Genomic DNA, 17,416 nt, shown 5'->3' with positions numbered 1-17,416 from the left:
GAGAGAGAGAGAGAGAGAGAGAGAGAGAGAGAGAGAGAGGAGAGAGGAGATAGATAGATGATAGATAGATAGAGAGATAGATTACTTTTTTCTTTCTTTTTTTTTTTTTAAATTGTTCTTTGGCTGGGTGTGGTAGACCATACCTTGAATCCCAGAACTCAGGAGTCGAAAGCAGGAGGATTTCTGTGAGATCGAGGCCAACTACAGGGAGACAATGTCTCAAAAAACCAAAACATAACAAAACAAGTTTATTCTTTGACAATTTTGTACCCCAATATAACATATACCTCCATTATCCTCTTATCCCACTGAGCCCCTTCTTCTTCCCAAGAAGTTCCCTTCTTCTTTTTATGTCTTTTGTGCATGTGTGTGGCCCACTGAGTTTAATTATGGTTGCTTGCTTGAGCATAGGTGGGGGTTATTTGCTGGAGCATGGGCAATTGACCACTGGCTACCCCTTAAAGAAAGTGACTCCTCAGCTCCTGTAGCCATCAACTGCCAATGAATCCTCAGAGAGGGGTAGGACCTCAGGAGCCCCTCCCCCATCCAAGCTGGAATGTTGATGGGCTTACCTTGTACAGGTGACTATAGCTGTTGTGTGTTCATGAGTGCTCTTCTCTGTTCTTTGGCTCTTACATTCTTCCAGCTTCTTCTGCAATGGTCCCCGAACTTAGGAGGTGATACAGATGTCTCATATAAAATTGAACACTCAACGGTTACTTGTTCTCAACACTTTGACCAGTTATGAGTTGCATTAACCACTGCCCACTTCAGAAAGAAGCTTTTCTGTCCAAAGCTGAGAGCTGAACTAGTATAGCAATTTATAGGGAAGTTGGATAACATATCCATTCAGCAAAATAGTAGTAGGTCCCACCCCCACCTCCTCCATGGCCTGTGACCTCCCAGCCATGGGCCTTTGCCCAGGTTTACAGTGTCAAGCATGAATTCTTTTTCAAAGCCAAGCAGAAATGATTTGTTACCCCCATAAGTGACGCCACTACTAGTAGGCATATCTTGCCTGAAAAGTTGATACTGTATGTAGCACACAGTGTAGTCCACTCCTTGGTGAGATCATTGATGAGTTTTGTTCCCCACCATCCTGTGCAGCACCTTCCAGCACTGTGAAAGCTAGCCAGCAGGTACAATAACTTCCTTTTCTTATACAGGCACTAATGCTGTCATGGGGGCCCATCTTCTTGACCTCACTAAACTTAATTGTCTCTGAGGTCCCCATTTTCAACTACTATCACAAGTGCTTCAATATATGAACTTTAGAGGGGCACAATTCAGTCCACAGTGGTAGGTACATCTAAATAAGTATCAACTATAGAGAAATATACTAAAAGCTGTACTGTTGATCAAAGAGAGTAGAAAATGAGCCAGCAAGTATTTGATAATAATAGCACAGAAAGAAGATGATGGGATAATAGAATTTTTTAGTCATACTATTTGGAACAAGGCTAGAGAGTTTATTTAACTGTAGATTTGTTAAATAAGTATATGTTACTTTTCTCATTGCTGTGAGAAAAATACCTAACAAAAGCAACTTAAGGGAAGACAGTTTTATTTCCTCTCACAGTGTAGAAGGCATAGTCCATCATGCTGGGGAAGGCATGGTACATGCACAGCTCAGTCCATGGCAGCAGGAGCTTGTGGCACAGCTTGTTCACATCTTGTAGATTAGTAAGCAGAGAGAACTAGACTGGAACCAAAGCTGGACCTTCAAGGCCCTCCCCCAGTGATCTGCCCTGCTAACTAGGGCGCATAGCCCAAAGGTCCATAGTCTCCTCAAACAGCACCACCAGGTGAGGACTAGATGTTCAAACACAGGAGCCTATAGGGCAATTTCACATTCAAACCATAATAGCAAAATATTCACATTAAAAAGTTAATAATAACTTCTCTAAGCATAACAGCAAGGGCCTGGGCTATACCTCAGTTGGTAAAGTGCTTGCCTAACGTGCACAAAAATCTGGGTTTGCACTGGCATGGGTCTTGTGCATGCTGTCACCCTTGCTGTAAATTCATATGAACAACTTCCCAGCTGTCTGGAAAACTCTGCCTTGTGGTCATCAGACAAAAACACAGCATAGAAGTGGGGAAATGGGTAAGAAGCCCTGACCTTAGCTGAGGAGCTATTTATTGGCAACTGATGATGACTACTTGGAGAAAAGAGTTGGTTTTCTTTAAGGGAGTCACACTAGATAGGCTGACCAGGCTCCAGTGGATGAACCCACACCTAGGGACATTTGGGGACACAAACTTGGCTTCATAGGCCTTTACATATATGATAGAATGCATGAAATCCACTGAGGAGGCTATGGGGTAGAGTAGATGGGGGGGCATCTAAATATGATCAAGATGTATGAAATTTGAGGAAATTCAATTAAAAAAATCTGGGTTTGATCTCCAGCACAATGTAAACCAGTTGTGATCTCAGCACTTAGGATGTGGTGGCAGGAGGCTTAGAGCAAGGTCATCCTGGACTACATAGTGAATTCAAAGATAGCCTGGGTTACATGAGACCCTGTCTCAAAATAAAATAAAATAAAATAGTAAAGGAAAATTAAATTTAAAAAAGAAGACCTAACATCCAAACTGTTAAAATGAAAAGGGAGAAATACACTGATTCAATCCAATAGATCCAGCAACACAGAGCCAATTCTGGCCACTCACTGTTTTTGAACAGCCCATGAGCTAAGAATGGTTTTACATTTTAAGTGATAATTTTTAAAATCACCAATAGAAGAATAAAAAACCCCAGACATGTCAAAATTAAACGAAATTCCAATTTCAGCGTCGGTAAATGAAGGTTTGTTGGAACACAGCTTGCTCGTTTGTTCCCATCTTGCCTGGAGAGGTTGCAACACAACCAGTACGGCCACAAAGCCTAAAATATTCATTAAGTGGTCCCTGTGGAAGAAGTTTGCTGACCACTGCCATAGAAAGTAGGAAAACAGAAAAACAGAGGTACAAGATACTGAGCACATCACTGATTGCTGCCCAGGTTCTAAGTCTCAACACTGACTATGATCAATAAGTAATTTTGAAGCCCATTAGTCCTGAAAAACATCGAGTTAAATGAAAATGTGAGATTAGAGCGCTCTTTCCTTTAAATTCTGTTGGGTTCCAATTGGCCTTTGTATTCCTTTGTGCTCCCAATAGGCATACCCAGGTTGGACAGGGGGCAGCTGGGCCTGTGGGACCTGCGCTGGGCTGACGTCCACCCTTTCCTTCAGTTGCAGGGTGCTGTCATGGTGGCTTCCTGTGTCCAGATACTTGTGGGCTTCTCTGGCCTCATTGGTTTTCTCTTGCACTTCATTGGCCCCCTGACCATCGCTCCAACCATTTCTCTGGTGGCGCTGCCTCTCTTTGATTCTGCAGGCAATGATGCTGGGATCCACTGGGGGATTTCCTTCCTGTAAGTACTCTGGGGGTCGGAGCAGGCCATCTCAGCCCTCTCCAGTGGAAGGTTGCCTACTAGGCATAATGGGAGTTCGGGATACTGGCAAACTCTGGTGGCTTACAAATATTTCCACAGACATCATCATACCTTAAAAAGTATCACAATTGCTCTTAAAATTCATTATGACTGGGGCTGGAGAGATGGCCCAGTAATGAAGAACACTGACTGTTCTTGCAGAAGACCTGGGTTCGAATCCCAGCACCCACATGGCAGCTAACAACTGTCCGTAACTCCAGTCCCAGGGGATCCGACAGTCTCTTCTGTCCTCTGCGGGCATTGCATGACACGGGTGCACTTCCGTGCAGGCAAAATAATAAATGAAATATTTTTTAAAAATTCATTATGACTGTTAGTTATTTTTTATCTTATTAATTCTCAGAGATAACCAGTAATCATATCGGTATATACGAGCATGTAGTGTTTATAAAAAGTTAACCTACTGGTAGGGTACCTTGCCTGCCATGATTTCACTGAGCTGAGAAGGTTACAAAAATGGCTCCTAGCTGTTAGTCTAGGAGAGAAGATTGGGATCTAAGAACCCAACATACCAGGAGGCAGCCATGAGTCAGAGGGTGCTGTGTGTGTACAGGGATCAGGTGTTTGTGGGAGGTGATGACGGCTACCTGGGAGGTTCAGGGAGACTTCATGGAACCCTTCAGCATTTCAACTGAGCTTTGGAGGGACTTGGGGGTAGCATTCTCATTCACTCTGCTCCTTCTGGTCTGAGAGGAGGTGGGAGGGGCATCAGATTTGCAGAACTGCCTGGGGGACATCTCTGACTCTGGCCTCATGGTATCTTACTGACTTGTGCCTTCTACCAGCAGCTCATTTCTCTCGGACTCCCGGAAGAGATAGCTTCCTATCCCACTATTTCTCTTCAGCCAACAGCATCTCCCAGTGGGGCTCAACCCCCTTCAGTGATGGCTGGACTCTAGCTTGTGCTTATCATAGGGACCCAGCGAGGCTGCGTGTGCCATGGACACATGGTGGCTCAGCTTCCTGGCCCATTTCCACAGCCTGCTGTGCCCCCACAAGGAAGAACCCAGCCCACCAGATTGAGTGTGTTCGTTTGCTTCTGTTTCAGGACCGTCTTCCTCATCGTGCTGTTTTCTCAGTACCTGAGGAACATTGCAGTGCCTGTGCCTGTTTATGGAAGAGAGAAGAAGTGTCACACCTCCAAGTTCTATCTGTTCCAGGTCTTTCCAGTAAGGAGCACCCCTCACTGTCTTCACTGTTGGTTTACCTGGACCATATAGAGTAACCTCCCTGTGCCTGATTGGCACATTCCAAATAGAATGTTCCCTCACCTGCAGAGAGGACTCTTCCTAGGAGGCCTCAAGTGTGCGGTGTGTGTCCCCAGTGCTTGATGCTGTACCATCTCAGAAGCCCTAGGTCACTGCTCTGGGTAACAGCCTTATGTTCCAGCTGTCCTCATAACGAGATATGGGAGCAACAGCTAGGTTCACCTCTAATGAGTGACATGATGAAACACCATTGTCTTTCACAGTGTTCAAATACCCGCGAAGGTGCTCTTGCCTTTCCAGAGCTTTCTCTGTTGAAGTCACACCACCTTGTGGAGTGTGCAGAACTGTCACCCATGTAGATATGTATTCATGTTGAATTTAACTGTAAACTGTATTTCCTCCACATAATAGTCTTAGCGATTCTGCAGCAATCTCACAGGCCAGTGGTTCTACAGTTCAGGGTGCACATGCTTATGGGTCTCCGGCTCCCAGAAGCAATAGCTTCCTACTGCGCTATCCTCTTCAGGCAACAGCATTTCCCAGTGGAAGAACCTTGCTAAAACATGGAGTGCTAGGCATCCTGCCAGCAGAGATTTAAAATGTCTATTTCTGAGGACCCAAATTTAAGAAACCGTGTTTCAGGCTCTGCAGGGCAATGGTTATAATCCATTGCACAGATGAAGAAACTGAGGCTCTGTGTTTGCTCCTAGGTCATGTGATCAGCACATAGTGGAAAGAGCAAGATTATGACTCTTTTGCCACATGCTATACCCCATGTGGATATGTCTCCCCCACTATACCCCAAGTCTCCTCCCATACTGTATATTCTCTGCCTCTGTTCATTTATCCATGAACACACCAGATTCCCATTGTCTCTAGCTGGGTCTGTAACCAGCAGGGTCTGGTCTCAGCTTTCCTGGCTCCCTCCTCAGAGGAAGGAGGTGGGAGAGGCAGAATGTGAAGGGCGGTTCCCTTTGGCAGGTGCTGCTGGCCCTCTGCATCTCGTGGCTCTTTTGTTTTGTGCTCACTGTCACCAACACCTTCCCTGTGGCCCCCACGGCATATGGGTACCAGGCCCGCACAGACACCAAGAGCAACGTCCTGAGCCAGGCCCCTTGGTTTCGCTTCCCATACCCAGGTGAGAAAAAGTGGGGGCCCTTCTTGCTTGGGAAACATGTTTCTTGGGGTTGTCTATGGGGCGTAGGGTACTGCATGAAGGGTCGAACAGGGCTGGGGGAGGGATTGGTGAGGAGGGACAGGCCCCAGGGACACCATATCTGACTCCTAAGAGAAGAAAGTGAAGTGGAAGATTCCAGATTGTTCTAAGAAGGCAGGGTCTCCCAGTAGCCCCAGCTGGGAGTGTAAGTGTGTGTGTGTGTGTGTGTGTGTGTGTGTGTGTGTGTGTTTGTGTGTGTGCATGTGTGATACCCAGGGTATCACACCTGGTATGCAATTGCTGTATATATCCCTGCCCTCTTTTTGCTTTTTATTTTGATACAGAGTATTGCTAAGCTGCCCAGGCTGGACTTGAATTCATTCAGTGGTCCAGGCAAGCCTTGAACTTGTGATCTTTCTGCCTCAACCTCCTGAGCAGCTGGGATTACATATTGTACCCCTAGGCCCAGCTTGTTTCCAAGACTTGTTGGGAATGGTAGACCGTATGTCCCTACTCCCAGACCTCCTCCATGCTGCGCAGATCCCCCTGGCCTGGAGGCAGGGGTCTGTGAGGAAGGAAGAGGGAGGGCCTGATCTCTGCCCTGATCTTTGAGTTCTGATGCGTTCCGTGGCTCTCACACAAGGGAGGCTCAGGGCTGAATTAGAATATATCTGTGGAGTCGGGAGTTTTCTTTAGATCACTTCTGGTCTCACCCTGAAGCTCATGATATGAAAGTAACCCGGAGCCAAGAGGAGCCCGCCTAGCTCCTGGACTGTGGACGTAGCATGGCCTTCCAGAAGGGACTTTCAGCATCCAACAGCTTCAAGCCCTCCTTTAGAGGAGGCCCCATGTCTGCCTTTCTGTACCCGGTGACCTCCACTTCTGGGCATCTGACCCACCCTCAGGGTGGAGGAGCAGGGTGCTAGCTTCCAAGGCCTCTGGACAGTTGTGAAAATGGCCCAGGCTTTAAGATGCTTCTAGCAAAGAGCAACTTGGGTTCAGCGGCATCCTGTGACCAGACATCCCCTTGTGTTACTTCTGCAGGGCAGTGGGGCCTCCCCACCGTCAGCCTGGCTGGGGTCTTTGGGATCATCGCTGGAGTGATCTCCTCCATGGTGGAGTCAGTGGGTGATTATTATGCCTGTGCTCGACTAGTGGGGGCCCCACCCCCTCCAAAGCATGCCATCAACCGTGGCATTGGCATTGAGGGCCTTGGCTGCCTACTGGCAGGAGCCTGGGGGACAGGGAATGGCACCACCTCCTACAGCGAGAATGTCGGAGCACTGGGCATCACCAGGGTAAGGCTGCTGATGGAGGCTTCTGGGGTGGACCGGGTCTGTGCAAGTTAATTTCTTGTTGTTGTTGTGACAAATCACAAAAGCTGGTTTTAGACAACCCATACTGATCAATCTGGAGGTCAGAAATGGGGCTGGGTCCTTATAGGATAGAAATGGAGGTGCGGGCAGGGCTGTATTCCTCTCTGGAGGCCTTCTCCACAGGCTTGGCCGGGGTCCCTCCATCTTCTCTTGTCACAGCCATGAAAGGTTGTCTGCCCACAAACACACACATGGTTACTGTGGCCCTCCCTAGCTTGCCATCCCTAACTCAGGCATCTCTGCAAATTCCCTTTGCTATGCACAGTGAAACAACCTACTCTGGGGCTGGTGGCTCAGGACATCAGGATCTTTACAGGGGTGACGAGCCTGCTTCCAACACTTGGCCTTCTTTGGTTGTGACAGTTGTCCAAGTAGAAGGTCTTTCTCCTGGCACTTGAAGATAGTGTTTTTATAAGCACTGGGGAAAGTCTTGCCTTCCTAAAGTTTAGGCAGGAACCCCATTACCTTCAGCCTGACCCTGAACATTCCATAGTCAGACCTGCCTCAGGGCCTCTGAACCTCTTACATTCAAGGGCCTCTGAAGCACACACGTACACACACACACACACACACACACACACGAGTCCACCAACTTTTGCCATTCTTGTCTCAGTGAGTCCACCTGCCACCTATGTCACTGTTTTATTTTTTTATTTTTTATTTTTTGGTCTTTTTGAGACAGGGTCTCCCAGTAGCCCCAGCTGGCCTGGAACTCACTATGTAGTCCAAGCTGGCCTTGAACTCACCGTGATCTGCCTGCCTCTGCCTCTCAGGTGCTGGAATAAAAGGCCTGTGCCACCATGCCCATGCCACCTATGTCATCTTTAATGTCTCACCTCTAGGTTCTAGCTCCTCAGTATGGCTCCCTGGCCTGTCCTCGTTGCTCCCTGCCTGGTGCCACGGCCTGACCATCTCCTGCACCTTGGGGTCTCCCAATCTCTCTCCCAGAAGCTTGCTTATCTCCAGTCCATCTATGACATAGCTGCCCAGTTTCTAGAATGCAATTCTGACTAGTCTCTTCCTAAAATTTCTTCATTTCCCCCCTTTCTCTTCCTATTAGAAATATCTGTAAGATCCGTAAGGAATCTTTGGGATGGTGTTTCTAAACGACATAGAAACAATAGTGCTGTGTCACTTTCCACTTTCAGTATATCTTTTCAAGGCTTTCCAGCATGAGTTCTGTGAGCTCTGGAAAAATACAGATTCTCCTCCCCCTAGCACCCCAGCTCTCACTGTCAGATGGCTCCAGTGTGCAGTCTGGTGGCACAGTATCTTCCACCTGTGGACATCAAGTGACCTCTGCCACTGCTGGGGCTGAAATCCTTGAGCAACCCTCTCCCCCTTTCCCCCAGCCAGAGCCACCTCTGTAGTAGCTTCTGGGTTCAGTGACATTCTAGAGTTTTTGATACCTGCCCAGAGGGCTTTCACAACCCTTAGTGAAGGTAAGGGCAACATTTTCCACAGGAAGGCTGTGAACTCATCCAAAGCATAGCAGAGGGCTACGTAAAGGATGAAGCAGCAAAGATTTCCTTCCTGTTAAAGGAAATTGATTGTGTAAAGAACAGAGAATGATGTTCAACACACAAAACACATTTCTTTGGGCATAGTTTCTTAACTGAGGCCTTTTAGGGAAAAAGTCACACAGACACAGGGCAAGCTACAAATCAAATAGGAGGCTGAGATTAACTTTGAGAGAGGTACAGGTGCAAAGACCACTTGTTTTATGGGCTCATACTCCCTCTTGTGGTACTTTTAGGCATTGCAACGATGAGCTCTTTCCCCCGTTGGGGGTGGAGCGGGGTGCTGGGGAGCTGGAGGGGGAGATCAGACTGAAGGCCACAGAGCTCCCGTCACTTCTTCAAGATGTTGTGGCTACCAGCCCAGATGTCATTCTGAGGCCAAAGGAGGCCCAGGGCTCCTCAGTAAGCTCACATGATGATGGGACTGGGGCTTGACAGCCTTAGGAGGCTGTCAGAGTGTCGGAAGGGCGTTGGTTGAACCTGACAATGATTATTGTACTTGCAGTTCTGCCTTTTCTCATAGTTAATTGTCGAGGTTGTAAACAAAGCCTCTGCCTCCTGATAGTGTATCTTTTTAAAAGATTACGATTGTGCTAAGAAACACAAACCATAAATTTACCATCATAGCCATTTTGATGTATACCATTCACTGGTGTTTAGAATATTCACATTGTTATTCAATGGAGCTCTGAAACTTGCATCCTGTAGAATGGAGCTGCATTGTGGTATCTTTTTTTTTTTTTTTTTTTTTTTTTTTTTTTTTTTTTTTTTTGTCTGAGACAGGGTCTCCCTGTAGCTCTAGCTGTCCTAAATTCACTATGTAGACCTTGAACTCACAGAGATCTGCCTGCCTCTGCCTCCCCAGTGCTGGGATTAAAGGCTTGCACCACCACACCCGGCTTCTTTTGAAAAACCAATTGCGTGTTTGTACAACTCTGAGTTTATGCATGCATCTCTGTGTGTTTGTGCATCTGTGTGCATGTATGTCTTTAGGTCTCTTTGTGTGTCCTGAAGCAGGTGGCACAGAGACAATCAGTCCTCCACAGAAATGAATTGGGGGAATGACTTATGGTCCTGCATAGGACTGGCTAATGATGTGCCATATGATTTGGATTCTAAGTGAACCTCTCACAGTCAAAGGTGGAATCATAGTTCATAGAATTCTGTAATGATTACTTGTTGAGGAATCTTCTATTATTGCTCTAATCGGGGGGAATCTATTGATTATTATAATGAAATGCCTTTTCTGGAGGAAACTTTCAGACTGGGAATCACATCATGCCACAACTTTGTTTAAAAGCCAAATAGGTTTCTCTTTTCTTCAGATTTACTTGTTTGTTTGTTTTTACTGTGGTAAATGCATATAACATAACATTTACTCTGGTAACCATTTCTAAATAGCGCAGTAGGTTTGTTTTCAAACTATATATTTTAAATCTTTATTCATTCACAATTTCATATATACATAATATACTTTGATATTGTCCCCCCATTATTTTGATACAGGTTCTCAGTATGTAGCCCAGGCTAACCTCACAGGTCTGAGTCCTGCCTTTTGAGTGAGGGGATTAATATGGCTGCAGTGCTGGGGTGTTAAGGGCATTCACATTGTTATGCAAACACTGGCACTGCCCACCCTCCTCTCATCTTCCACTGGACTCCCCACTCTTCATCCCAGCCTATCCCCCTCCTCTCCACCCTTCCTCCCAGCTCCTCCTTTCACCAGCTTCTGGCATTTCTTCCTGCTTTCTGTCCCTGTAGATTTGACTCCTCTTTAGACCTCGCCTAAGTAGAGCCATACTATCTGTCTTTCTGTGACTGACTGTGTCACTTAGTGCAATGCTTTCAAGCTCATCCATATGTTGTAGTAAGTGTCAGAACTTCTTCCTTTGGGAGACCGAATAATACCTCACTGTATGGCTATGCCACATTTTGTTTCTGCCTTCTTCTTGGATCATTATGTCTCCTCCCCTGAACTTCAGAACACTGTAGGATGGAGCCCATGCCTTGCTCTGGGTTCCGCCTCCCACTCTTTCCTGGGTAGTGCAACTTGGGCACACTAATTTTCTTTTTGCTTTTAAACCACCCAGGTCCTCCTACCACAGAGTCCACATGTGCTACTTCCTCTCTAGAACATTTTCCCACCAAAATTTAGTGTGCTGTTCCTCTTCCCTTGTGTCGTATTCTCCCGGCTGACCAGCCCTCCACTAGCCAGCCCCCATGGAGTCTCCCTCGCTGCCTACTGTCTTGGACTCTCTTTTCAGCACATACTGGGTTGCTGATGGAAGTTATCTGCTTCCTTCATTAGCTTTCCTGCTTGGCGTCTTTCCCTCTTGCTAAGAAAATAGATGCCCCATTTACAAAATACCAGGAAACACGGTTATTGAAATGAATGTGGTGTATCTCAAGCACCCACATAGCCATGAACTTATAGGGCTGTGGACAAACCCAGAGGGCTGATGGCTCAGCTGAGCGCAGGAGACCCTGACATTGTTCCCACTGGACTCCCATGTGGCCTTGGGTTCCTTGCTCCACTTTGGGCTAAAGCTTTCTCTTAAACAAAAGGAGAAGCATGCACAAGGCATCCTCCGGGTTTCCTTCCTGCTCTGGCCTTCTGTGACATATTAAACACAAGTGTCTCCAGAGAAGCTTATTCATACAGTGCTGCAGGCAAGAAGCAGGTGTGGGAAATCTGAATAGGATTCTTGTTTGGGGAGTGTGCTGGATAGGTGTCAACTTAACACACCTGAGAAGAGGGAGCCTCAATTGGAGAATTGTCTCAGTCAGCTTGGCCGGTAGACATGCCTGTGAGGTATTTTCTTGATTGTTGAGTGATGTAAGAGAGTCCAGCCTATTGTGGGTGGTGCCATCCTTGGGCAGTGGTCCTAGGTTGTATAAGAAAGCAGGCTGATGCCGGGGATGGTGGCACATGCCTTTAATCCCAGCACTTGGGAGGCAGAGGCAGGCAGATCTCTGTGAGTTCAAGGCCAGCCTGGTCTACATAGTGAGTTCCAGGACAGCTGGGGCTACAGGGAGACCCTGTCTCAAAAAGACCAAAAATAAACAAAGCAGGCTGAGCACAGGCCAGAGGAGCAAGCCATTAAGCAGCGTTCTTCCATAGTCCCTGCTCCAGTTTCCAGGTTCCTGCCCTGCTTGAGCTCCTGTCTTGGTTTTCCTCAGTGAAGCACTGTGACATGGAAGAGTAGGATGAAATAAACCCTTTCCTCCCCACATCTGTTTTGGTCAGTGTTTTATCACAGCAGTAGGCAGTAACTAGGACAGGAAGTAGGTGATCTGCTAGGGAAATAGAGACTTGTGATCCCAGTAGACCAAGCACAAGCCACACACAGAGGTGGCCCACGCCACAGTAGAACCTCACACCTCTGCCTTTTGCACAAATCCGTTCCTCTTTATTGAGCATGCTCACTCTGCTTAATGAATGTTGTTCCAGGCATTCACACACATTATCTTACTGGATTGAGTTGTATTACTAATCCCATGAGGTAATGTGGAGGCTAACAGAGAGGTTTATGATTTGCCCAACAGGTGTGAAGGGCAGGGCAGAGAGGCTGAGGGCAGAGGCCAGTCAAGATCCCACCTTCCTATTTGCTATCCCCCATGGAAATGGGGGCCGTTTTTGCATACATGCATGGTGTGGCCCCTGTACACTCACTGCAGCAGTGCTGGAGGTGATGGGGAGCAGGTTTCGGGGCATCTGCCTGAACTGGTTCTCCTATCCCCTCTCCCTGGGTGCTGCAGGTGGGAAGTAGGATGGTGATTGTGGCAGCGGGCTGTGTGCTACTCCTGATGGGCATGTTTGGGAAGATCGGGGCTGCGTTTGCCACTATCCCAACACCAGTGATTGGAGGCATGTTCCTGGTCATGTTCGGGGTCATCAGTGCTGTGGGGATCTCCAACCTGCAGGTGAGGCGCACAAGGCACCTCATTGAACAGACGTGCCACCCTTCCTGAGAGGAGCTCACGGGATGGAGAAGCATGGGAGGGGCATGGCTGGGGAGGAGGTGGAGGGGAAGGGAATCCTTGGTCCAGAAGCCACACTGACCCTCAAATGCAAAAAGGAAACAGCCAACAGCATCCCAGCTTCCCAAATCAGCCCTAGTGTACATGTGATAAAGGCACATATGACCCCACTGGCCTCTGGGGCCCTTTCTCCCGCAGTATGTGGACATGAATTCATCCAGGAACCTCTTTGTGTTTGGCTTCTCCATCTTCTGTGGACTCGCCATCCCCAACTGGGTGAATAAGAACCCCGAGAAGCTGCAGACAGGTGAGACTCTCCGTCCCTCAAGATTGTTGCTCCTCTGGGTGTGGGACAGCGGGGCCCTTAGTCCCTGTGAATTGTCACTTTTGCCTCATTTCAGGGATTATCCAGCTGGACCAAGTCATCCAGGTGCTACTGACCACGAGCATGTTTGTCGGTGGATTTCTGGGCTTTGTCCTAGACAACACCATCCCTGGTAAGGCTCTACCCAGCCTGCGGCTAGGCTTGTGGATAGATGGACAGTGTTAGGGGCCACTGGAGAGTTTCTGTTCAGTTACTGGCTCAGGCTGTTAATAGCATGCCCTGAGTGACCTGAGGCTGGAGTAGGGATAAAGCACTACCTGTAATGGTCAGTTTGGGCCGCTGTGGAAAAACATCACAGAGTAGGGGAAATATACAACAGAAATCTCTCACAGTCCTCAATGCCAGACATCTGAGGCAGGCTGATTCCATAGACTTTGCTCTGTGGTCACAGGTCCTGGTGTCTCTCTGTGTGATATAATCTCTTTGTATAGAGATGACAGGTGGGGCTGGAGCTGTAGCTTAGTTTCTAGAGTGCTTGTCTAGACACACAAAATCCTGGTTTCCATCCCAGCTCCACATACGTGGTGGTGGTGGACACCTGTAATCCTAACATTGGATAGGTGGAGGCAGGAAGATCAGAGTTACAGGTTATCCTCAGCAATAGAGTGAGTTTGAGGCTAGCCTAGAATACCTGAGACTCCCTCTCTTTCTCTCAAAATAAAGACACACTGGTTTAGGCTGACCTAGCAACAGCCTCATTGTAACATAATTACCTCTTTAAAAGCACTGTCTGGAAATACAGGTACGTTCTCAGACACCTGGAATTAGGCTTTTAACAAATGATTTTAAATTTTTATTTATTATTATTTATTTAGTTAGTTTTATTTTATGTATACAAGTACCTTACATGTATGCATGTAAATGCACCATGTGTGTGCAATACCCACAGAGGCAGGAGGAGGGCATCTGATCCCCTGGAACTAGAATTGTAGATGGTTGTTACCTGCCACATGAGTGCTGGGAACCAAACCTGGGGTCCTCTGCAAAAGCAGCCAGGATTTTTTAGGAGGCCCAGTGCAGCTATAGCAGGGCCCTAAAATGGGAGCTATCCCAGAAGCAAAGGGGAAAAGAGAGGCCCTTGGCCCTCTTAAAGCCTACACTATATTTAATGAGGGAAGCCATGTACATACCATTCATTCATATTCCTAGCAATCCACTAAGTATTTGCTGTTTAGCAGGTGCTGTACACACAGTGAGACATGCCTCTGCCTTTTAGAAATCCACAGGCTAGCAGGGGAAAGAGGAAGGAAACAGAAAGCACAATACTGATCCTAAGTGCTGGGATGCTGAGTATGCAGGGGTCGGGGAAGCTGACTGTGAAGAACATAGAGGCTCGGAGTGTGGTCCACACCCACCTCTCTCTTCTGCATGCCCCCCCCCCCCCCGCACCTCTCCTGAGGCCCTCTGTGCCTGCACCTGCTTCATGGTGTTCTGGTTTGCACACTTCCAGTCTCTACAAAGCAGAAAGCATAAAACGTGCCTGCCTTCCACAAACACTGAGACGTGGACAGACCTGCTCCACAGAGTGAGGAGAGCTGTATGGCTCCATGACTGTGCCTGGAGGCTGGGCAGCGCAGTAGGAGCTCCGAGAATGCCCAGCGAGCAGAGGGCAGCTGCAGTCCTTGCCAGGGCTTGGAGCGGGGGGGTCAGAGGAGGAAGGAAGCCACTATGTGCTCAGGCACTGCCAGGAGGCCTCTGGTGCCTGCAGAGGGGTGCCCGAAGCTCCTGCAGCCCCATCAAGACCCCATCTTGACTTCTCCCTGTCCCCTCTCAGGCAGCCGGGAGGAGAGAGGCCTCTTAACATGGACTCAAATTCAGGAGGATTCTGAGGAGACCCGGAAGGTCTCGGAGGTCTACGGTCTTCCCTGGGGGATCGGCACCAAGTTCTGCACATCTTCCTGCAGTCAGATCCTCCCCTTCTGGCCCAGGCTAGACCACCGTGGGAAAGACGAGGTGGGAGTGAGCCAGCTCACCCTCTGTTCTGAGGCTTCTTCAGGAAAGCGCCTGTGGGATGCCACGGAAACTAGGATGTGAAGAAAACTGCCCCCAACCCCTTATCTCCTCATGGCCAACCCTCGCCACCCAGCTGCTCACAAATGCAAGGACTCTGTTCACAAATGGGCTGGCGCGGCCCTCCTCAGCGCCTCGCACTGCGTCAAGCAGTCCGATGAACTTGATGGAAGTGGGTGTGCTCCGTCAGGGCGGCGGCCAGACCCCAGAGCACCTCCCACTGTCTCCCAGCTCCCTATGGACAAGGATGGCGTCCACACAGAAACCATACTTAGTAGGCGAGTCTGCTGAAAGGGGATAGGGACAGGCAGAACTGTAATCCCAGCTACTGGAGAGACTGAGGTGGGACTATCACAAGCTCTAGGCTTGTCTGGGCTACAGAGTGAGTTCAAAGCATACCTTGGCAACTAAGTGAGACATAAATATAATGTAAAAATAAAATAAAAAAAAACGAAAGAAAGCTGGAGATATAGTTTGGTCATAGAGCTCCTGCCTGGCCTGTGCAAGGACCCAGGTTCAATCCTCAGCACTGAAAGAAGAGTAACATGAACAGTTCCCCTCCCCTTCCCCAGAGGTAGGGACCTGGTGGGCTATCTATCTCTCCATGTAGCTGGTCCCTCCAGGCTGGTGTGAAAGAGTGATGTGGAGCCCCTCCCGTTTTTCCTGCATCTCTTCCAGTTCCTTCTTGGCTTGAGAATGTGGCCTGTTCTAGCTACCTGGGTAGAGTTAAGGCTTAAGATGGCCAGAAAGTCAGTGTGGTTTCATCACACACTGCTGTGCCCTGTTCTGCCCACCCCTGCCCCAGTTTCACCTTCAGAAGTGAATGGGGTATGAATGGAGTCTGGAGACCTCACAGCCATGGTGTAGTGGCCCTCAGACCCCTTCCAGGTAGCACAGGGTTACCAGGTCAAGGCTGCCCAGCCAAGGTGTAACAAGCAGGAATCAGCCTCTGCCAAGTGCCCAGGCTCTGTCAGAGTGGGCTGCAGGCTCCTGGGAAGCTGCCTTCAGTCCTTCAAAACCTTCCACTGTTTCCCGGTGCGGGGGGCTCAGGCTTATGCCTTCCAATTTTGATAGGCACTGAGCCCTACCAACAAGAGAAAAGATTCATAGATTCAACACCAACCTGCCCACCAGGAACTCTTGCTTGGTCAAGCTCACCTTCAGGAGAAAGGACAGAGATTTGCCTTTGGGGTAGGGGCAAGTAACATCTGGTTCCAGAGGCCATTTCCTGTCTAGTACGGTCCCCTTTGCACCACACCCCTTCCATTCACCCATCTCTATTTGGCGGTGGGCGGGGGGAGCTGATCCTTGTAATGTAATGTACTTTTTGAGGCTCAGTGATGCCTGGTCTGTGATTGAAATGAGCAGGAGGGGGTGGACTGAGATGGGGCAAGAGTGAGCATCCTCCTGTGTTAGACTAGATGGTGAGGAAGGGGGCACCAGGAACGATGGATTCAAACCCTGAGCATCCTGCTGTAAGGGAGGGCATGGTGTGGGTGCTAGTGTGTTGTGCCTATATAAAGTGGCTCTGTGGAGTGTCCAGGTGCTCTTCCCCTCTCGCTCCTGTTTTCTTTTTTCCCAGAGTCCTCCATTAAAGTTCCAATAAACTTACTCCAGTCACATGACCCCAGGAGGGCAAAAGATCACCAGGTGGGGAGGAGAGTGAAAGACTGGGATATCCATATACAGGGATATTTTTCCAAGTGGAAAAGGAAATCTTAACGGAGGGGTCCTGTGCCCGTGGTTCCAAGTTCCACCTGGCATCCCCACACCAGCTCCCCCCTCAAGGATGTTAATGTGTAGGTCACTGTCCCATTTTCCATGCCCTTAATCCCAGCACTTGGTAGGCAAATGCAGGGGGATCTCTGTGAGTTCAAGGCCAGCCTGGTCTACATAGCAAGTTCTAGGCCAGTTGGAGCTACAGGGAGACCCTGTCTCAAAAAGACCAAAACCAAACCAAAACAACAAAACAAAACAAAATAAAACAACACCCACATAGTAGCCAACAACCCCTTCCTTCCCTCTCCTCTTCTGTCTTCTGCCTCCATCCTCATCCTGATTCTCAGCCTCCTGAGCAATCTCCAGAGGAGCAGCTGGAGAGTACCTGTGCATAGACCCCATCCCTTTACCTCCTGGTTTCTGGACCTGTGTTCTCAGGGGTCCCCGTGAATGGACTCTAGATAACCCTCAGGCTGGCTCCATCCCCTGTGCCCCACAGCCAGTCCTTGATTCTCTCCTCCTGAGTCACTAAATTTTCTTTTAATAACTGATGCCAGCA

At 48.4% G+C, this 17,416-nt stretch overlaps 1 protein-coding gene across 2 annotated transcripts in view; it reads left to right on the top strand.

Moving 5' to 3' along the window:
- The window catches only part of LOC103726069 (solute carrier family 23 member 1-like), a 55,647-nt gene extending 40,097 nt beyond the window's left edge, over window positions 1–15,550 (top strand). For both annotated transcript variants that reach the window (XM_029558870.1, XM_029558869.1), the window contains exons 6-13: window positions 3,240–3,421; window positions 4,551–4,671; window positions 5,692–5,848; window positions 6,911–7,164; window positions 12,522–12,686; window positions 12,942–13,050; window positions 13,145–13,240; window positions 14,903–15,550. In XM_029558870.1, the coding sequence (XP_029414730.1) occupies window positions 3,240–3,421; window positions 4,551–4,671; window positions 5,692–5,848; window positions 6,911–7,164; window positions 12,522–12,686; window positions 12,942–13,050; window positions 13,145–13,240; window positions 14,903–15,162 (1,344 nt within the window). In that variant the 3' untranslated portion in view covers window positions 15,163–15,550. The remainder of the gene's footprint in view (window positions 1–3,239; window positions 3,422–4,550; window positions 4,672–5,691; window positions 5,849–6,910; window positions 7,165–12,521; window positions 12,687–12,941; window positions 13,051–13,144; window positions 13,241–14,902) is intronic.
- Window positions 15,551–17,416: the final 1,866 nt, after the last annotated feature.

This window comes from Nannospalax galili, unplaced genomic scaffold, assembly GCF_000622305.1.
Source record: "Nannospalax galili isolate Female #2095 unplaced genomic scaffold, S.galili_v1.0 scaffold307, whole genome shotgun sequence".
Classification (NCBI taxonomy): domain Eukaryota; kingdom Metazoa; phylum Chordata; class Mammalia; order Rodentia; family Spalacidae; genus Nannospalax; species Nannospalax galili.
Note: the sequence above shows the minus strand (reverse complement) of the source record. Positions and strands in the feature narration are given on the sequence as shown.